This window comes from Schistocerca piceifrons, chromosome 2 (assembly GCF_021461385.2).
Source record: "Schistocerca piceifrons isolate TAMUIC-IGC-003096 chromosome 2, iqSchPice1.1, whole genome shotgun sequence".
Lineage (NCBI taxonomy): Eukaryota > Metazoa > Arthropoda > Insecta > Orthoptera > Acrididae > Schistocerca > Schistocerca piceifrons.
Genome location: NC_060139.1, coordinates 125,517,108 through 125,540,478, shown reverse-complemented (window position 1 = coordinate 125,540,478; position 23,371 = coordinate 125,517,108). Strand labels below are relative to the sequence as shown.

Sequence of the window (23,371 nt, the reverse complement as noted above, 5' to 3'; positions counted from 1 at the left end):
TAAAGGAAATCAGAGCTCGTACGGAAAGATATAGGTATTCATTCTTTCCGCGCGCTATACGAGATTGGAATAGTAGAGAATTGTGATGGTTCGATGAACCCTCTGCCAGGCACTAGAATGTGATTTGCAGAGTATCCATGTAGATGTAGATGCAGAAGATCACTAGCAGAGAACTGATTTGGGGAGGGGACCAAAAACCGAGGTCGTCGTTCCCAACGCGTTAGGGAATAATGAGGATGGATGTCGGCCGTGCCCTTTCAAAGTAACCGTCCCGGAATTTGCCCGAAACGATTTAGGAAAATCGAGGAAAACCTAAAACAGGATAGCTGGATTCTATCGTCGTCCTCCAGAATTCGAGTCCAGTGTGCTAACCATTCGCTCGGTCACCAACAGCACAGAGGTGTGTAAGCACTCTGTCCATTCGGTAATGGAGCGGTCAGAATCTTTAACAGACGGTATAGAACCTAGTTTCCTGCTTCGCCACCCACATTACTATAACAATTCGTAGCCCTACTGACAGTAATTCCACTGTAGCTCTTTGTTACAACTGTAATGCCTACATCGAGTTTCACGTATAAAGCAAGCGCATGCTCGCATACTAGCTAGCTAGGAAACTGCCGCCTACTGGCCCGGCACATAAACGAAAAAGGAGACCGCACCTAATTGTCTTCACACATTTCGCCCAAATTTAAGGTATACGCAGGGCTTGGTCGGAAGTGTTATAAACAGCTTTGTTAGGAACCGCTATCAGTCACCTTGCACTAGCTGTAGGTATTAGCAGGAACTGTGACCGAATGAACAATTGAGGGAATTTTGGTAAACATTTTTGGAATACAGTGATCAATAGATTATTATATTTTGACTAAAGTTCAGTCTTGATCACACCATTTATGTTTCAATGACATAGGTAACCGGTTTCGGTTATTTTTACATAACCATCATCAGACCCATGGCTCCATTAGGATGGTAGGCGGAGCTCCCCTCAGCTGCTACGAAGTCAAGTCAGTTGACTTCGTAGCAGCTGAGGAGAGCTCCGCCTACCATCCTAACGGAGCCATGGGTCTGATGATGGTTATGTAAAAATAACCGAAACCGGTTACCTATGTCATTGAAACATAAATGGTGTGATCAAGACCGAACTTTAGTCAAAATTGAGGTAGAGTTCATTATTGTTACGTGATTTATTTTGGTCCGCGAGTGAGTCAGTTTGGAGTCACTGCAATTAGCTGCTCTTTTATTGAGAAAGGTACATGTATAGAAATATTTTCATAGAAATTTTCATAGAAATATTTTCATATCAACTTTGCAGGAACCGATGTTTAACGCTTGAATATTTTACTAAACCATTAATTCAGACTGCTGTTGTCTGTTGTGTGTCTGTGGACTCCTGCTGAAGTATCAGGGAAGGCACATCAAGATCTCAAACCTTTGAACTTCCACGGTAAGTGTCTATTTGAATAAAGTCTTCTTCCGGTAATCGGGCGCGTCATTTTGTAGCACCAGAAACAATCGTAAAACGAAGTCGATATTCCAACCTACACTGCTGGCCATTAAAATTGCTACAACAAGAAGAAATGCAGATGATAAACGGGTATTCATTGGACAAATATACAGGATGATTCAAAAAGAATACCACAACTTTAAAAATGTGTATTTAATGAAAGAAACATAATATAACCTTCTGTTATACATAATTACAAAGAGTATTTAAAAAGGTTTTTTTTCACTCAAAAACAAGTTCAGAGATATTCAATATGGCCCCTTCCAGACACTCGGGCAATATCAACCCGATACTCCAACTGGTTCCACACTCTCTGTAGCATATCAGGCGTAACAGTTTGGATAGCTGCTGTTATTTCTCGTTTCAAATCATCAATAGTGGCTGGGAGAGGTGGCCGAAACACCATATCCTTAACATACCCCCATAAGAAAAAATCGCAGGGGGTAAGATCAGGGCTTCTTGGAGGTCACTGATGAAGTGCTCTGTCACGGGCTGCCTGGCGGTCGATCCATCGCCTCGAGATAAGGTTTCATAACTAACCTTTTTCGTCGGACTCTCCATACAGTTGATTGTGGAATTTGCAGCTCTCTGCTAGCTCTGCGAGTCGATTTTCCTGGGCTGCAAACAAATGCTTGCTGGATGCGTGCTACATTTTCATCACTCGTTCTCGGCCGTCCAGAACTTTTCCCTTTGCACAAACACCCATTCTCTGTAAACTGTTTATACCAACGTTTAATACACCACCTATCAGGAGGTTTAACACCATACTTCGTTCGAAATGCACGCTGAACAACTGTCGTCGATTCACTTCTGCCGTACTCAATAACATAAAAAGCTTTCTGTTGAGCGGTCGCCATCTTAGCATCAACTGACGCTGACGCCTAGTCAACAGCGCCTCAAGCGAACAAATGTACAACTAAATGAAACTTTATAGCTCCCTTAATTCGCCGACAGATAGTGCTTAGCTCTGCCTTTTGTCGTTGCAGAGTTTTAAATTCCTCAAGTAGTGGTATTCTTTTTGAATCACCCTGTATTATACTAGGACTGACATGGGATTTCATTTTCACGCAATTTCGGTGCATAGATCCTGAGAAATCAGTACCCAGAACAATCACCTCTGGCCCTAATAACGGCCTTGATACCCCTGGACATTGAGTCAAACACAGCTTGGATGGCGTGTACAGGTACAGCTGCCCATGCACAGTTCATCAAGAGTAGTGACTGGCGCATTGTGACGAGCCAGTTGCCCGGTCACCATTGACCAGACGTCTTCAATTGATGAGAGATCTGGAGCATGTGCTAGCCAGAGCAGCAGTCGAACATTTTCTGTATCCAGAAAGGCCAATACAGGACCTACAACATGCGGTCGTGCATTATCCTGCTGAAATATAGGGTCTCGCAGGGATCCAACGAAGGGTAGAGCCACGGGTCGTAACACATCTGAAATGTAACGTCCACTGTTCAAAGTGACGCCAATGCGAACAAGAGGTGACCGAGACGTGTAACCAATGGCACCCCATACCATCACGCTGGGTGATACGCCAGTATGGCGATGACTAATATACGCTTCCAATGTGCGTTCACCACGATGTCGCCAAACACGGATGCGGCCATCATGATGCTGTAAACAGTACCTGGTGTCATCCAAAAAAATGACTTTAGCCATTCGTGCACCCAGGTTCGTCGTTGAGTACACCATCGCAGGCGCTCCTGTCTGTGATGGGTAACTGCAGCCATGGTCTCCGAGCTGATAGCCCATGCTGCTGCAAACGCCGTCGAACTGTTCATGCAGATGGTTGTCGTCTTGCAAACGTCCCCATCTGTTGACTCAGGAATCGAGACGTGGCTGCACGATCCGTTACAGCCATGCGGATAAGATGCCTGTCATCTCGACTGCTAGTCATATGACGCCGTTGGAATCCGGCATGGCGTTACGTATTACCCTCCTCAACCCATTGATTCCATATTCTGCTAACAGTCATTGGATCTCGACCAACGCGAGCAGCAATGTCGCGATACGATAAACCGCAATCGCGATAGGCTACAATCCGACCTTTATCAAAGTCGGAAACGTGATGGTACGCATTTTTCCTCCTTACACGAGTCATCACAAGGTTTCACCAGGCAACACCGGTCAACTGCTGTTTGTGCATGAGAAATATGAGAAATGGGTGGAAACTTTCCTCATGTCAGCACGTTGTAGGTGTCGCCACCGGCGCCAACTTTGTTTGAATGCTCTGAAAAGCTCATCATTTGCATATCACAGCATCATCTTCCTGCCGGTTAAATTTCGCGTCTGTAGCACGTCACCTTCGTGGTATAGCAATTTTAATGGCCAGTAGTGTACTTTGTACCGGTCCTCGTTAGGAGGATACAACTGTAGGGTTCGGGTAATGGGCTTTCCTATTCACCGAATATAGGTGGGGGGAAAAATCCTCTTCAGTTCTCAGCAATCCCATGTGCAGAGTTTATCATAATTAATAGCGAAAGCTGACGCGGGTGAAATCACGCGTTAATACAAGCAGAAACGTACGAGTTAACGTGGCTCCGGAAACGACCAGTTCGAAATAATTGCGAATATGTGGCTACAGTTGGTTTGAAATGTAAACTTTACGGCAAAAAAAAAAAAAAAAATCCCTATTAATTTGGACCCGAATTTCACCCTTCGCCGACGTTAGAAGGAACACAATACTGTTTCACCAAGTTACACGTTACAATTCACTGTACATTCTTACACGTTGTAAGAGATGTTCCATGTGTCTTACTCCCTTTTGGTAAGTTTAGTAGACGTCTTGAGACACCTCTCATCGGCATGAGGCTGGGACAGGGGTGTTACCACGGCCACCTATACTGTTTGAAAATCATTGCTTCTGGACACTGGCGCAGCAGTGGCGGTGGCGGATCTGAATCACGTTATATTGGCGTGTGCCGAGTACTCCGCCTCACAGACAGTTTCGTAAAAAAAATTGTTTCCGAGGGCCTACCAACTCCACACAAGTATAACTGTTCTGCTTTACCGGTTCGATATACAAGTATACAGGTATTATATGCTCGCGAAATATTTAAAAGACGCTGATATGCAGCTTTGACCTTTATACTATGTGGGTCTTTTCCTTCCAAGCAACAAGCCCGGTTCGAAAACGGACATCTGTTTGTGTTTTCACTTTGTGATAGTAACTTTCCTGTGTAAACAACGCCGTTATCCAGCTTTGAATTATAATTTGCAGTGGATATCATTCTCCTCCGAAATCAGGCCAATTCGAAACCTGGGTCGTAATTTTGTGTTTTTTTAATTATATAACGAACATGTCTTTGAACTTCACTCTATTATCATTGTTCTGTTGTGAATATTGCACTAATGTTAGCCTGGCACTGTTTTAACTATCGCTGGCTTTCCGGATTTCGTCTCTTACAAGGGGAGGCCGCCAATTGTGAAATTCAGATTCGATTCATACTGCGCATAATAAAAGCTCATGGCCAGAGGTGTAATGTGGCAAAGCACCAAGATGCACTTCTCAGTCGTTGTCGAGAAAATCGACAGTTAAAAGAAACCGTTGCGGTGAAATACTCTCTACGATTAATAATTTTCTACAGCGTCGTGGCGCAGCGGTAAGCGCTCGGGTTCGTAATCCGAAAGTCGCCGGATCGAATCTTGCGCCATGCAACCCTTTTTTAGTATTTGTTTTTTGTAATTCAAATGTGTGTGTGTGTATATATATATATATAATTCCCGGCAATCAGTTGCAACAATTATGCATATAATAAGTTGTTGAAAGTCGTTAGTCGTGGAAAAACTGGCGACTTCGAACATCATTATGTTTTCCGCAAACAAAGTTGTATTTCACAAATGTTATTAATTGTCTTCATAATGTTAACCACGTATAGTTAATGGAAGACGTAGAAACGGTATTGCGAAACGAATACATATAGCGTAAGTCAAACGTTCGAATTAGAATAGAGACCCCACGAACACAAATTTGCTGCGGCAGGTATGAAATATAAACTCCATTACTCGCTCGGTACACTTGGAGGACAGATGTTGAATGGGCCGAAACGAGCCGCCGTATAACAGCGTAGTTGCCTGCTAACTTCGAAAGAAGGTAGATGCGGTCCCTAGCGCAACTTATCGTCGAAAATCAGTGCGGACGGGAGAGCTTTGGTACACCCTGTTAAAAAAACGGAAAAATGGGGGCGGTACAATTGGAGAGCGATCCGCCTTCACCAACATGCATAAGCAATTCATTAATATATATATATTTGAATTACAAAAAACTAATAATAAAAAAACTGCACGGCGCGAGATTCGATCCGGTGACCTTCGGATTACGAACCCGAGCGCTTACCGCTGCGCCACGACGCTGTACAAAATTATTAATCGTAGAGAGTATTTCACCGCAACGGTTTCTTTTCACTGTCGATTTTCTCGACAACGGCTGAGAAGTGCATCTTGGTGCTTTACCACATTACACCTCTGGCCATGAGCTTTTATTATGCGCAGTATGAATCGAATCTGAATTTCACAATTGGCGGCCTCCCCTTGTTAGTGTTTTTATTCTACATTAAGAACTTATGTTTGTATATCGAATTTTTTATATATTGTTCTACTGCGTACATTGCAGTTACGTTAATATGCCACTTCTGTAACTACTGGTGCCCAAAGCTAAAAAAATAAAAATACTACTACCTTTTGCATGCAATACCGAACTCGTCTACGCAGTGACGGAAGAATTATTTCAGACAGTCGCGGATCATCTGGTAAAACTTGACACGACACACTCTGCAGCTCCAGTTCAACCGTATCAACGGTAGCGATAGTATCGAGATAATTTCAGAAATAAAAACCCAAAGCAGCCACTTACGAGCCGGTATACAGTCTTATATCAGCAGCAAAATGTGCCGGTGCTACCTCATGCATCTATCACAGTCCTTACCCACGGCCCATGGGTGACATTTGAGCCCAATCAAATGAGGACTTGATAGAAAAGCTTACCTTTCGCACACTCGTCCACTGCGCTAACTAGGAGAATATTGCGTAATGAAGTCACTGCCGGCTTTTAACGAAATATTCGCAGTTTCTCGCGACCGGCTCATTTGCGGAGCCGTGTTTACTGGATCGTTTTTATGGTCGTATCGCAGACTTTCAGTTGACGCTCTTAATTATGATATACCCTCCACACCGTATGCCAGCGGAAAAATGCTCCTATCGGGGCACAAAAAATGCAAATATGTTCGTGTTTGTTTAAAAGACTGATTGGAAAGTGGGATACCGGCTGCCTCATTTTACCTACCTCAGAACCTACAAAAAATTTTGACACGCGAACATATTCGCCTTTTTTTTTAACAAGCAACTCACCTCAAACTCCCGTAAGGTCCCCTAACTGTAACTAACTCACTCACACCCACTACTCCATCATTGTAAGTCGCTCATACCCATCCACTTCCAGTTGCCTTTTCTCACCACTCACTCATTCAACTCAACTCACTGTCATGATGGCTTTGTGTCTGTCATTGTCTCCGACGTCGCATCCACAGTCCCCTTCATTCTGTCCTACTACTACAGTCTCCCGTCACTACCACTACCTACCTCTTGCTCTCTCTTACTACTACTATCTCATTCCTTTCATACTATTTCAGCTCTCTGTTCTCACTGTCTCTTCCTCGTTATCATCATAGATTGTGTTGTGTCTCACCCACTTCCACTTTCTCTTTTTGTTTATTCCCCCCCCCCCCCCCTCCTTCACTCTTTTCCTTCACTGCCAACGATGTTCCACTGAGACTGTATCCCTCTCTTTCACATTGCCATTTTCTCATTCCCTCTTTCTGACACAACCACTGATTACTATCTTCCAGCATTTATTATTTTTCAGTCTCTTTGCCACAGCCACTGTCTTCTCTCCCAGCATAAAAAAGCTGAAATATGATCACAGGCCAGAATTTTTGGAAAATTTTTTATAGGTGCTGGAGAAAGTGGAATGAGGCAGCCAGAACCCCACATTTAAGACAGTCTTTCAGTCAGTAGCATATTCGCTTTTTTGTGCTCTAATAGCAGCATTTTTCCGCTGGTTCCGTTCTTTAACTGCAGCAGGGCATGTAACTCATATGAAAAGAAATGTATTGGTCAGCAAAATTTAGTTAGTTTACTTATGTGAAACTGAAATACCGCAAAACTAATTTTACAGCTTGGACCAGATTTTACGTGCAAAAAAATTTCGCATGTGCTTCAATACAACATGGTGTTTCTAGATGACAATGGGGATAATTGAAAGCGTATTTCTCCGTGATACGTCTCTTTGCAAGCTATGTTTTCCGCCTCACACTCTATGTTACGTGCGTATTCTACGTGTACAAGTAGGGTGACTTTAAACCTCTGTATCTCGGAAATGGGTAAAGATATGAAGAAAATTTTCAAGGCTGTTCGAGATCGAGATCTTAGGAAAACATCGTAAAAATTAGAGCTATTTGCTGTGCATATATATATTAGGTGTATGCTGTCGAATGCGTATTGATAGGGAACGTGATCAGAATGCTTCAGTTTTTTCGTGTTGAAGGCTATTAGAAAAGTCGGTCGGAAATTCGATTTTGCTTTAAAACTGTTTTATTGGCACAGAACGACACAGCCTAATACTCAGAAGAATTTTTTTCCAACGTTTGACGTCGTACAAGGAAATTTGCCTCCAGCTCTGATCTTTGAGGGGCCTAACTTGTTTTGGATTGTATGCTGTCTTCGTCAAGAGACAATTCAGAAGCATTGTTTCAATCTCAAAGCATTTTTCCCGTCTTCAAAATTTTACTTTACAGAAAAAAAAAGGCATCTACTCCAGCACGCGGCAGTGCGGGTCTGGTGCTGCCAGCGACACCTCCCGCCATCTCTCGGCAGACACAGGAACCACTTGGTGCGGCACGTGGCTGCACTGCTGGCAGCGCCCACTGGACGGGGTGTCATCGCGCGGCATACTATGCGAGGCAGGTTCGTCGTGTTGCGTCACAAGACACGTACGGGCATGACGTCAGCTCTCTACTGCCCACACCACCTCGACCCCACTCTGCCGTCATAAACGTTGCGTGGCTGAAGTAAACGGCCATCATTTAACATTTCTCGTCGTACTGAATGTACTTAGACAGCAGGATTCGTTAAGCATGTTAAGCGTAATAAACTCGAGGCACAAGAAATATATTGATAGCTTCAAAAATCTGTCCAAGTCATAATTTTAGCGCGCCGAAAGTAGCCATGTTTTCCGAGTACGTCAATTTCGAGGCTTCTCATTCCAAATGGACTAAATTTTAGAGGCGACACAAAAATTTATTACGTCCTAGAGAACTGATAGGTATCCACTCAATATTTGTTATAGGTAGATTGTAAATAAAAACTTTATACTCCAGATTTCGGTTGGGGGGGGGGGTCGTTAAGTGTCCCCTCTCTCCCCTCTCTCCCTCTTGCGGATGCCTGTGCCGTTAATTATTTACCAACTACTGTACAGGCATTGCGAAAGGTAAACTAAAAAGAAAACTGAAGAGACAAAAATTTCGCAAATTGTGAAGTAATGGTCAATGCTTAGCTATTTGGATAACATATTGGTATGACGACGAAAACTTTCATCACTCATTTTATTATCTCTGTCTTGTGACGGAATTCGCGGTCCCGTATGCAGCGCTCATGGAAATAACATAATTTGCTTTGGTTCCTCATGCGCTACTAGGCATATCCTTGCGTTCAAATACGTCACTGCAAAAGTAAACTAATTGAAATCATCGCGTAGCGTAAACTGTGCACGACTTCAGCCAAATGTATGACTTCTGCAGAAATGAAATCTATGAGATCAACGAATACACAGTACGTATTACAACTGCTGTCCAATTTACCAACTTTTTCATTACAATAACTGTTTTTCCACAGTATTTGCAACCTTTACAATTTCGCACATTCAACACGGCACAATTTTATTTATGTCCTTGATGGTAAGCTCCCGGCAGTCCTTTTTTCTATGCAGCTTGCATCTATGCGTTTTAATTATTCTTCCACACACATCAGTTTTAAAATTTGTTTTGCGACGTCCTTTTTCTCTGTTGCCCAAAGAAGGTAACTGTATTTACGATACATTTATACGCTTTCATCCTTTCTTTCATGAAATTATTGTATAATGTTCCAATATCGTAACCAACAGCTTCGGACTAAGTAAATTTCAAACTTCGTAGTTTATTCATTTTCTTTATATACTCAACACTTGGTAACGGTGAAGAATTTTTGGAGCTACTAATAACGCTTCACCTTCAATGCTATATTTCAATGATTTTTTAAATGAGAGTGGACCCGATTGTGCTTATAATGTCATTACCACGTAACACGTTATATTTTCATCGCACTTCGTGTGTTGGCGAAAGCAATATTTCAATGTCTGTAATAATTAAGCATCAAGTAACAAAATAATGCAACACGAATTTGTACTGGACGTTCTACTAGATAGCTGACTGTTAGCTGACTCTGGTGGACCATAGAGATTAAAACTGCGAACCGATTTGAGTCTCCGATTATGATCTTTGCCTTTCCCGTTCAACGAAAGTAGTAATTAGATATTGGATTTTTAATTTTAGCACCTTAAGCTTTTTAATGGTTCTGAATGACTAATCAAATACAGAAGATTGTTAAGGCCTTGGTGGCGACTTGTTAACGAATTGCCTGATAGCTTCTGTGACGAGTTCTTTGGCCGACGTTTGATGAATTTCCCGCTCTGAGATTCTTTGATCGCAGATATTTGTCTCAGATCGGCAAAGGAGAAAAAGGATCTACTTGCAATGTCGGGGATATACTGTATACCGCGTACATGTGGAAACGTCTATGCTGAAGTGACAAAATACGCTCTCATTTGCCGAGACGATAGTTTAACATAGCCTTCAGCTACTTCATTTGCTACGGCCTAGCAAGGCGCCAGTATCAGTTACTATTGATATTGAATCATGTACCGTCAAGACCGGCGTTCACCATTAATGGATTAAAGTTAAGTATTCCACCAGCTACGTCCGTTTTTCTAAATTCTAACTTCCTTGTCCTGTTCCAGACCTCACGCCAACCTGCGTGAGCTAAAACGCGTGCCTTTCGGCCTCCTCCTAGTAACACGGTGTTGGCTCTCCTGCCAACCAAAACAAGTTAAACAAATGAATGAATAAATAAATAAATGTAATATGCAGCACGCAAGAGGCGTGTTTTGAACTACTGCAGTTCACTGCCCCGTAATGCTCCCTCAGAAACTACACTACTGGCCATTAAAATTGCTACACCACGAAGATGACGTGCTACAGACGCGAAATTTAACCGACAGGAAGAAGATGCTGTGATATGCAAATGATTAGCTTTTCAGAGCATTCACACAAGGTTGGCGCCGGTGGCGACACCTGCAACGTGCTGACATGAGGAAAGTTTTCAACCGATTTCTCATACACTAATAGCAGTTGACCGGCGTTGCCTGGTGAAAAGTCGTGTGATATCTCTTGTAAGGAGGAGAAATGCGTACCATCACGCTTCCGACTTTGATAAAGGTCGGATTGTAGCCTATCGCGATTGCGGTTTATCGTATCGCGACATTGCTGCTCGCGTTGGTCGAGATCCAATGACTGTTAGCAGAATATGGAATCGGTGGGTTTGTGAGGGTAATACGGAACGGCGTGCTGGATCCCAACGGCCTCGTATCACTAGCAGTCGAGATGACAGGCATCTTATCCGCATGGCTGTAACGGATCGTGCAGCCACGTCTCGATTCCTGAGTCAACAGATGGTAACGTTTGCAAGACGACAACCATCTGCATGAACAGTTCGACGGCGTTTGCAGCAGCATGGGCTATCAGCTCGGAGACCATGGCTGCAGTTACCCATCACAGACAGGAGCGCCTGCGATGGTGTACTCAACGACGAACCTGGGTGCACGAATGGCAAGACGTCATTTTTTCGGATGAATCCAGGTTCTGTTTACAGCATCATGATGGTCGCATCCGTGTTTGGCGACATCGCGGTGAACGCACATTGGAAGCGTGTATTCATCATCGCCATACTGGCGTATCACCCGGCGTGATGGTATGGGATGCCATTGGTTACACGTCTCGGTCATCGCTTGTTCGCATTGACGGCAGTTTGAACAATGGACGTTATATTTCGTTACGACCAGTGGCTCTACCCTTCATTCGATCCCTGAGAAACCGTACATTTCAGCAGGATAATGCACGACCGCATCTTGCAGGTCCTGTACGGGCCTTTCTGGATTCAAAAAATGTTAGACTGCTGCCTTGGCCAGCAGATTCTCCAGATCTCTGACCAATTTAAAACGTCTGGTCAATGGTGGCCGAGCAACTGGCTAGTCACAATACGCCAGTCACTACTCTCGATGAACTGTGGTATCGTGTTGAAGCTGCATGGGCAGCTGTACCTGTACACGCCATCCAAGCTCTGTTTGATTCAATGCCCAGAGAGGTGGTTGTTCTGGGTACTGATTTCTCAGGATCTATGCACCCAAATTGCGTGAAAATGTAATCATATGTCAGCTCTAGTATAATATATTTGGCCTATGAATACCCGTTTATCATCTGCATTTCTTCTTGGTGTAGCAATTTTAATGGCCAGTAGTGTAGTTGCGATGAAGCTGCATTCACCGACAGCAGCATTTCCTGTGTAGTTTGAAGCCGATTGCCACCGACAAGCGTGACACTCCTTTCCAGTTCCTGTGAATCAGGATCTTTTTAAGACCGCTGCTCTTACGCCATGTTACACGAGTGAGAGTGGCACACCATTGCTTGTAGACATGTGGACAGTCCGCACCTTCCCAGAAAGGTCGAAAGGTGTAGTCAAGGGCACATGGAAACATGTAAGCTCGTCTCTGATACTGTTTCACGTCTCCCAGTGGACCCATGTGACTGCGGTGATTCCATACAGTCGACTGGCACACGCACCACTTCACCGCCATGACATGCGTCAGTTGTGAAGTTTCATATGACCGTCCGATGCTCCTGCGGGACCACTGTGCTCTTTAACTGCGTGACGAACATTTTGTACAGTGAGCTGATTTGTGCTAAGCTGTATCCAAGGTGAATATGGTAAAGATTTGCATATTTTATTCGTTGGTTTTAAGAAGGCCTATGATTGCATACATCGCAAGAGCCTGCTCAACTGTTTAAGGGAGTTTGGCATAGCAGAGAACCTCATCAATCTGATAAAGATCTGTCTGAAGGAAACACGTGGAAAGGTGAAGATGGGAAATCGCGTAACTGAGGAGTTTGAAATTGTGACAGGACTCAGGCAAGGAGATGGGTTGTCCCCTATCCTGTTCAACTTTGCCCTCGAGAAGATCGTACGCGAGACCTTCCAAGAGAATGAAGGGATTGAAATCGAAGGAAAGAGACTGGCATACTTAGCCTATGCAGACGACATCTGTTTACTCTCTAGGTCGGAAGAGGAGATGGAGCAAATGACCAAAGCACTAAAGGAGGCTGCCAGCAAATTTGGGCTCAACATAAACGAAGCTAAGACAGAGTACCTCGTTATGACGCGTGGTCATTGTCAGACTGCTGATCATCTACAATCACTGCAGGTTGGGGACCATTCCTACAAGAGAGTGCAAGAATTCAAATAGCTAGGGGCACTTTTCACTGAGAACTCATCATGTGAAGCAGAGATTAATGCGAGAATAAAAGCAGGAAACCGATCTTACCACAGCCTAGCACAACTGCTTCGGTCCAAATATCTCTCCAGACAGTTGAAGATTCGACTGTACAAAACCCTGATCCAGCCTGTTGTTCTATATGGGTGAGAGACATGGAGTACCGGGAAACAGGACTTCCATAAGCTCCTTGTTTTTGAGAGAAAAGTGCTTCGGAAGATCTTCGGTCCGGTTCTGGATGCAGATACAGGGGAATGGAGGATCAGATACAACCAAGAGCTTGAGGAATTATACCAGCAGCCGAACATAGCAGGAACTGTCAAAGCCAAACGAATACAGTGGGCCGGCCATGTGGCCCGGATGGATGATCACAGATGGCCTCGGAAGCTCCTGGATTTCACACCTACAGGAAAGAGACCGCCAGGGAGATCCAAGAAGCGTTGGAGGGATGGACTCCATGAAGGTTTAAACCAAGTGTCAATAGATGTGGACGAATGGCGGATAGCAGCAATGGACAGAATGCAGTGGAGGAGGAAACTTGTAGATGCGTGCGGTCCACTGGGGCTGATCACGTAGTAGTAGTAGTAGTAGTAGTAGTAGTAGTAGTAGTAGTGGTAGTGTATCCAAGGTTCTCGGGTGTCCAGCCGGATGCGATCGTCAAAGTTCCACGATATTTCAGCGAATAACCGTTCCGCCATCATCAGGTAGTGCTGATGGATCTGTACCAGGTCGGGTTGACAGAGGAGATAGAGAAGATCCAAAGAAGAGCGGCGCGGTTCGTCACAGCACCACCTGATGATGGCGGAACGGTTATTCGCCGAAATATCGTGGAACTTCGCGATCGGATCCGGCTGGACACCCGAGAGCCTTGGATACAGCACATTCGCCGGGAAAGCCTCGGATCACATATTGTGCTAAGCTGTTGGCAGTGCGGCTGAACAAAATGAAGTCGTGTAATGAGAGGGGACACGTACCTCGTGCTTGAGCGCCTGCTTGGACAGGTAGTTGAGGCGCGCGAGCGCGACGCGCACCGACATGGGCCGCTCCGGGATGACCTGGTGCAGCACGTAGCGCACGGCCAGCAGGCCGTGCTCCAGCATCACGAACAGCAGCAGCCACTCCACAGACGACAGCTCGGGCGCCAGGCCACGCAGCTGCGGCGACAGCGACAGCAGGCCGCAGTTCGTCATCACCGACATCGCCCCCACCGCCTCAAACGCGCGCTGCAGCAGCAACCGACAACACGGCGGGTCACCTCAGTCATCCAGCACGGTTCACCATCGTAGAGTTTGAGGCTGTGTCATCTTATTAATGTACACACAAGAAACAAAAATGGTCCAAAAATACACTCCTGGAAATGGAAAAAAGAACACATTGACACCGGTGTGTCAGACCCACCATACTTGCTCCGGACACTGCGAGAGGGCTGTACAAGCAATGATCACACGCACGGCACAGCGGACACACCAGGAACCGCGGTGTTGGCCGTCGAACGGCGCTAGCTGCGCAGCATTTGTGCACCGCCGCCGTCAGTGTCAGCCAGTTTGCCGTGGCATACGGAGCTCCATCGCAGTCTTTAACACTGGTAGCATGCCGCGACAGCGTGGACGTGAACCGTACGTGCAGTTGACGGACTTTGAGCGAGGGCGTATAGTGGGCATGCGGGGGGCCGGGTGGACGTACCGCCGAATTGCTCAACACGTGGGGCGTGAGGTCTCCACAGTACATCGATGTTGTCGCCAGTGGTCGGCGGAAGGTGCACGTGCCCGTCGACCTGGGACCGGACCGCAGCGACGCACGGATGCACGCCAAGACCGTAGGATCCTACGCAGTGCCGTAGGGGACCGCACCGCCACTTCCCAGCAAATTAGGGACACTGTTGCTCCTGGGGTATCGGCGAGGACCATTCGCAACCGTCTCCATGAAGCTGGGCTACGGTCCCGCACACCGTTAGGCCGTCTTCCGCTCACGCCCCAACATCGTGCAGCCCGCCTCCAGTAGTGTCGCGACAGGCGTGAATGGAGGGACGAATGGAGACGTGTCGTCTTCAGCGATGAGAGTCGCTTCTGCCTTGGTGCCAATGATGGTCGTATGCGTGTTTGGCGCCGTGCAGGTGAGCGCCACAATCAGGACTGCATACGACCGAGGCACACAGGGCCAACACCCGGCATCATGGTGTGGGGAGCGGTCTCCTACACTGGCCGTACACCACTGGTGATCGTCGAGGGGACACTGAATAGTGCGCGGTACATCCAAACCGTCATCGAATCCATCGTTCTACCATTCCTAGACCGGCAAGGGAACTTGCTGTTCCAACAGGACAATGCACGTCCGCATGTATCCCGTGCCACCCAACGTGCTCTAGAAGGTGTAAGTCAACTACCCTGGCCAGCAAGATCTCCGGATCTGTCCCCCATTGAGCATGTTTGGGACTGGATGAAGCGTCGTCTTACGCGGTCTGCACGTCCAGCACGAACGCTGGTCCAACTGAGGCGCCAGGTGGAAATGGCATGGCAAGCCGTTCCACAGGACTACATCCAGCATCTCTACGATCGTCTTCATGGGAGAACAGCAGCCTGCATTGCTGCGAAAGGTGGATATACACTGTACTAGTGCCGACATTGTGCATGCTCTGTTGCCTGTGTCTATGTGCCTGTGGTTCTGTCAGTGTGATCATGTGATGTATCTGACCCCAGGAATGTGTCAATAAAGTTCCCCCTTCCTGGGACAATGAATTCACGGTGTTCTTATTTCAATTTCCAGGAGTGTACTTCCTTGTAGTACTCCACAGCTGATTATGTTGTTCGTTGATTTTACCATTAGGATCTCCCCATGAATATCCAAACTTAGTTTAACGCACTGTCTTAGGAGGTAATAACCTGAAGATATACGAAGGTAGTATCTGTTCACCAAAGAACAGTTACCGTAGATGAGCACGCAGCTTCGGGTTCGAGTCCCGGTCGGGACACACATTTTCAACATGTCCCCAATGAAGTACATCAACACCTGTTTGCAGCTAGGGCGTCCATCTAATTATCATTTCATTTCTAGCAAAGCTGCATGGTCATCTACGGTAACTGTTCTTTGGTGAACAGATACTACCTAGTAGTTAGAGTCGGAAGTTCCATGCGGCTTTTCGCGGATGATGCTGTAGTATACAGAGAAGTTGCAGCATTACAAAATTGTAGCGAAATGCAGGAAGATCTGCAGCGAATAGGCACTTGGTGCAGGGAGTGGCAACTGACCCTTAACATAGACAAATGTAATGTATTGCGAATACATAGAAAGAAGGTTCCTTTATTGTATGATTACATGATAGCGGAACAAACACTGGTAGCAGTTACTTCTGTAAAATATCTGCGAGTATGTGTACGGAACGATTTGAAGTGGAATGATCATGTAAAATTAATTGTTGGTAAGGCGGGTGCCAGGTTGAGATTCATTGGGAGAGTCAACGAAGGAGGTGGCTTACAGAACACTTGTTCGGCCTATACTTGAGTATTGCTCATCAGTGTGGGATCCGTACCAGGTCGAGTTGACAGAGGAGATAGAGAAGATCCAAAGAAGAGCGGCGCGTTTCGTCACAGGGTTATTTGGTAAGCGTGATAGCGTTACGGAGATGTTTAGCAAACTCAAGTGGTAGACACTGCAAGAGAGGCGCTGTGCGTTGCGGTGTAGCGTATGTCCAGGTTTCGAGAGGGTGCGTTTCTGGATGAGGAGTCGAATATATTGCGTCCCCCTACTTATACCTCCCGAGGAGATCACAAATGTAAAATTAGAGAGATTAGAGCGCGCACGGAGGCTTTCCGGCAGTCGTTCTTCCCGCGAACCATACGCGAGTGGAACAGGAAAGGGAGATAGTGACAGTGGCACGTGGGGTGCCCTCCGCCACACACCGTTGGGTGGCTTGCGGAGTATAAATGTAGATGTAGATGTAGACATATATAGTTAAAATATGGCTTCCCAGCCATTGACCTTCTTGTGCGAACGCACACGCTATGCCCGAACTCGTATGGGACTTGGTAGATTAATCTGCCACGAGTAATGAGTCTGATGGGCAAACATCTATTAGGCGCACTACGAATGTAGTGGTGTGGACATGTTAGGAATGTAGGTCTCACAGGGAGCGTGCAAGGGATAAGTCTCTGCAGACGCACTATCCTCTGTGCCCTCGGTGGTTCAGATGGATAGAGCGTCTGCTATGTAAGCAGGAGATCCCTGGTTCCAGTCCCGGAGGGGGCACACATTTTCAAAATGTCCCCAATGAAGTACATCAACGGCTGTTTGCAGCTAGGGTGTCCTTTTAATTATCATTTCATTAAAGATATCTAATGCCACACCTCTCACATCTCTAGTTTCTAATTTGAATATATCTACTGACAAATATCGACGATCGTGATCTGAAAACCATCGTCAGTTGTGCCAAGAGCTCTGGTTGGTTGGTTTGGTTTGTTTGGGGAAGGAGACCAGACAGCGTGGTCATCGGTCTCATCGGATTAGGGAAGGATGGGGAAGGAAGTCAGCCGTGCCCTTTCAGAGGAACCATCCCGGCATTTGCCTGGAGTGATTTAGGGAAATCACGGAAAACCTAAATCAGGATGGCCGGACGCGGGATTGAACCGTCGTCCTCCCGAATGCGAGTCCAGTGTCTAACCACTGCGCCACCTCGCTCGGTCCAAGAGCTCTGCATGATGTGGAAACAGAAGTGTGTTGTGCAACCATAACGTCTGATAGATTGGTGAACAATGCACTCTGCTTTTTTTCCGGAGCATTAACAACTAACGAAGGAGTCTATGGTTATATGAGCGAGACAATGCAAGACCACGGCAGTACTACGTGGTGAATATTTCATCCATAAAAAGAGTGCATCGTGAGGGCTGCGACTGTCGATAAATACAAACAAAACAGTTTTCATTGTGAGTCATTTACATTGTCACAACGCGTTTCGATGGTTCACACTATCACCTCGTAATTTACAATTTCATTGCACAGAAATTTATTCAAACACTCCCAATCATTACCCAATAAGTTCACCCTACAAGATACATAAATGTTCTGTTGTAATCTTATATATAAGAATCTTGTATATAAGAATTTAATATAACGCCTGAACTGGGGACATGTCCATATCGTGTTTAAAAAAAAAAAAAAAAAAAAAAAAAAAAGTTCCATTTGCTCTGAGCGCTATGGGACTTAACATCCGAGGCCATCAGTCCCCTAGAACTTAGAACTACTTAAACCTAACTAACCTAAGGACATCACACACATCCATGCCCGAGGCAGGATTCGAACTTGCGACGTAGCGGTCGCGCGGTTCCAGACTGAAGCGCCTAGAACGGCTCGACCACTCCGGCCGGCTATCATGTTGCAGCCCATTCATATTTTTTAAAACACAAGAAAAATATACGTCGTTATACAAACCTCCGGCCGGCTATCATGTTGCAGCCCATTCATATTTTTTAAAACACAAGAAAAATATACGTCGTTATACAAACATTCAGTACAATAATTCAAGAACGATGTAGAGCAATGAATAACCAAGCTCAGACTATTACACCTTTCAGTTATCTTTGTATACGATATAAACAAGCACATGACGATGATGAGGTCTCATACTCCGAGGAGCGTTGGGGACGATGCGGGAGACCCGGACCGCCTACCAGGCAAGGCCCTAGCGGAGGTGGTTTGCCATTGCCTTCCTCCGACCGTAATGAGGATGAATGACGACGATGAAGACGACAACAACAAGAACAACACCCAGTGATCTCGAGGCAGAGAAAATCCCCGACCCCGCCGGGAATCGAACCTGGGACCCCGTGCGCGGGAAGCGAGAACGCTACCGCAAGACCACGAGCTGTGGACAAGCAAGCACATAACATCTCCGAAGTAACAGTGCAAACATAATGTACAGTGGAGAGGACATACATCAAGTAGCAGTATGCAGACTTTTTACGACTCTAGTGCCCCTATAAGTACAATTTACAAATTCAGATACTTTTAACTTTAAAAATGCCTTCTCTGAAAATCAATTTTTATCACCATTAGAAGACACAACATAGCCTACATTGCCCTTGGGCTGCTGCTATGGATAGGCGCCCGTGCTGTTCACTAACACCAACTATGTAATAAACGATTCTCCACCTGACGACTTTGGCGTGAACATCGAGACGGAGAGTGGCATAATAAAGGACTGACGCAGAATACTGTTTGATTTGTAAGTATTACGTCGCGGTTATGATGATAGAGTACCTCCTATTACAGAACGCTTCCATCATACGCAGGCTCTTAATGCAACTGATGAGTTTTAGAACTCTAATATCAATTGCGAAATTGGCATATAGATTGTTCCGTGAAATTTCAGGCCTGCCTGATGCCTACGCCGAAATGTCATAATAAAGTTACAAGCATGCGGTAGTTCGCCAGAAATTTCGCGGAACAACCTGACATCAATTTTCTCGGAGTTCACGTACCCCCATAAATCCATCCATATTTCATGAGAAAAAAGGGCATTACGAGATCAGTCTCGAAATCACTCTCAGACCACCACAGACAGTTGCACGGCTGACATCGACAGTAGTGTGAGTTGGCCAGCTGCTGCTCTGCCGTCTAACACTGCAAGGCTTCAGTCTTAGTGTGCGACTAGCTCCGTGTGCAGACGCTACTTACTCAGCTGTCTTTGCGGGGTTCATCCTGACTCCAATTTATTCTCCGCTGGAACCGATGTGCCACCTGCCACACTCTCCGAGCAAACAACCGGACTATTATACGGTAATCTCAGCCCGTCCGCAGGAACTATTTCAGAAGAAAAGCTGTAAGGACCATGCTGAATAGGCGAAAGGTAGAAGCCACCATTATGGATGTGAAAATGGCGATCAAGACCACCAGATGGTGTCCTTAAGAGGGGTTACGTGCTCGGCATTGTGGAACCTAGTGGTGAATGAACTGATTGCTACAGATTATCTTTCCCAAAAGGTACGCAAAAGAGTTAGTCATAGTAATACTTGACTAATTTGCAACTACCGTTAGAGCGCTGGTACAGTGCGCTCTGAACTGGTGTAAAACAGGATCTAAGGGCCATTTGCAAGAAAACTGTTGTAGTATCCAGGACATATACTGAAAGCTCAAGCTCGTCAACGAAATTTTACCAGCAGAGGAAGTAGTGAAGTATCTAGGGATAACTAACATAGACCCAACACATAAATAATATAAGTTCCAAGGAAGAAGTGCTCTCTTGTGCACTAGAAGGACTTGTGGGGAAAAAACTGGGATCTAAGTTCCTGAAGCATGTAGCACACCTCTGTAGTAAGACCTATGAAAACATAGGAGCTACAACACAGCGGAATGTAGAACAGAAGGTGGCTGCCAAGGAGCAGAGATTGGCCTGCTCAGTCATAACAAGCGGAATTAGCATCACACCCACTGCTGGGATGGAAACCACGCTCGGATGCAACTACAGGAATATGCATTTTAAAAACTTGAAAAACACCGGAAACCTTCTGGATATTCATAATCCGACACTAATATAATGAAAGTTGTACGTATAGGAACGGACGAACAAACCGCTGCGAATTTGTAGTGGCTTTCAGCTGCTTCCAACAAACCTGTCAATGTAAGGCGCAGTAGAAGAGCGAACTACGATATCGTTCAGGTGACAATTTGGTTTTCTAACGGATCGAAAGCAGATGAAGATTCTGGGGCTGGAAAGTACGGGATAGAGTCTAGACTAGTGAGCGCAATCTCTCTAGGGAGATATTGGCCATCAGATTGTGCACGGAGAAGCATCTACGTAGCTTCTACATGGATCGTAGCATCTGCATTCATTCATTCACTCAGACAGTCAAGCAGATCTGAAATTTCTATTAGCCCCAGCAACGAGATCAAAAATTATGAGAGAACGCCATGAAACCCATGTGAGTCTAGGCAAAGCGGCAGCTGCCCAGTTTGTTGGACCGGAAAATGTCCTATTACTAAGATGAACGTCACATCCCCACTGAAAACCAGAACTCCACGAGGAAACCGAACCATAGGTGATGTTTTAACGGAAAAGAGCAGTGCGTTTACCATGACGAAAAACGCCTTATCTTAGTGAAAACACAGTACCACTACCAATAATAGTTAATACAGTATCTACTCATATCACGTACACAAAAACGAAAAATTTGACATTTTTTTCCGAAAGTAGCAGTATTCTGAAGAGGTCTCACAAATATACCGGATGGTTATGATTAAACTTCCCCTATTCAACACGTTATAAACACGGAAACTAAATACCGTACGAGTACCAAACTCAGCAGCATTAATGTCCAGAGTATGGGGTACATGATTTCCATGCGTCACAGCGCCACCGTCCAGTTCCAATTATAGCTACCAGGTGCCGTGATCAGTAATCGTGATACATAGTCTCACACACCTGACCAGTCGCAATGCACTTGTTGACGTGACGCCAAGAGCATGGACACAGAGCAGGGTATTACTGGTGAAGCTCTATTATCAAAACAACAGTAATGCTGCAGCTGCACTTCGAGGATAAGAATTAAGGAAAGGTCCTCTTTCTCCACCTGCTGTGCGGAGCATGATGAAGTATCCAGAATGAGATTTTCACTCTGCAGCGGAGTGTGCGCTAGTATGAAACTTCCTGGCAGATTAAAACTGTGTGCCGGACCGAGACTAGAACTCGGGACCTTTGCCTTTCGCGGGCAAGTGCTCTACGAACTGAGCTACCCAAGCACGACTGCAAGGTTCGCAGGAGAGCTTCTGTAAAGTTTGGAAGGTAGGAGCTGTGAAGGAACACCATACGGTGACACGTTCACCATACAGAGGATCTTCATGCACAGTGACTGGAAGTGAAGATCCGCACACTGGGCAATTATGTGTGTCCAACTCACCTGTTAGAGAAAAATGATCTTCGCCTGTCCATAGGATGGTACACGGCCAGCTATCGTCAACTTCAAATCTTGCGAGGAAGTGAAGCGAAGTCAACGTGTTGTTGCGCGTCCTGTGGTGCAAGCTGCTGTACTATATGGATATTGTATGGATACCATTTGATAATGGCTCGAAGCGCTTTCCGTACAGTGGACCACGGATGTTCAACTGTCGTGACACAGCACGTGCACTGCCTGACGATCGGGAACCGCGCGCAGAATTGTCTGCCACACCAACAGCGATTTCATCGACCACCTGTGGTGCAACCGGTCGTCGGCTTCTTACAGCCCAGTTCTACAGTTGATTCTAAATACTTCAGCATGAAACTTCCTGGCAGATTAAAACTGTGTGCCGGACCGAGACTCGAACTCGGAACCTTTGCCTTTCGCGGGCAAGTGCTCTACCAACTGAGCTACCCAAGCACGACTCACGCCCCGTCGTCAAAGCCCATTCTTTTTTGAATAGGTTGGCGCTGAAGGACCAAAGACGTGCAGTGTGACTGGCCAGCGTTACTGCGATATGTTTCGCCAGCATGTCATACCCGCCCTACAGGATAGAGACGCATTGAAATCAATAGTTTTCATGCAAGATGGGGCCCGACCGCACATCGATCGTCAAGTTTACCTACTTCTCCGAAACGCATTTGGAAACGATCGAATTATCACCCGATCGTTTCCAAATGCTTGGCCGGCACGATCACTTGATATCAGTCCCTGTGATTTCGGGTTGTGGGACCACCCGAAGGACAGGGTTTACCAGGGGAACATTCACACATGTTCTGATCTCAAGTGCAGCATATCAAGAAAGATAGACAGCATACCTACGGACATGCTTCGTTCTGATGTGCAGAATGCAATCCTGCACTTTCAGACTCTTCTGGACACCTGATGGACGCCCTATTGAGCCCCTTTTGTAATAGTAATGGTACCAGTATGTAATGGTGCGATGTGCCGTAGCAGCACATCGAAAGTGTTTCAACTGAAGTCTGCGTTATTTCTCTTCCCCAAGTCCTTAACACTAATGTTACCAAGTTTGGTAGTCGTACGGTAGTTAGTTTCCGTGTTACAACGTGTCACACAGGGAAAATTTACTTATAACTACCCGGCGTATATATATAGCTCGAGCATCATCAACATAGTCACGGTTACGATGTTGAGCCCTATTACATTTGATCATTAGGCGAATGCAGGAATCGGAAATCCCCTCACGGGGTTCCCTGCTGGAATTCCTTCTGCCCCACTCCGAACCTATTGGGATATTTCAGTGAAAAGGGAGATTTGCTACAAGAGTCCGCCCGGCAGTTACGAGC

The 23,371-nt window shown here is 45.8% G+C and overlaps 1 protein-coding gene across 3 annotated transcripts in view; it reads right to left on the bottom strand.

Moving 5' to 3' along the window:
• Positions 1-23,371, bottom strand: part of LOC124777475 (anoctamin-10) — a 306,085-nt gene that overhangs the window by 5,712 nt on the left and 277,002 nt on the right. For all 3 annotated transcript variants that reach the window (XM_047252902.1, XM_047252903.1, XM_047252904.1), the window contains one exon: positions 14,115-14,363. In XM_047252902.1, the coding sequence (XP_047108858.1) occupies positions 14,115-14,363 (249 nt within the window). The remainder of the gene's footprint in view (positions 1-14,114; positions 14,364-23,371) is intronic.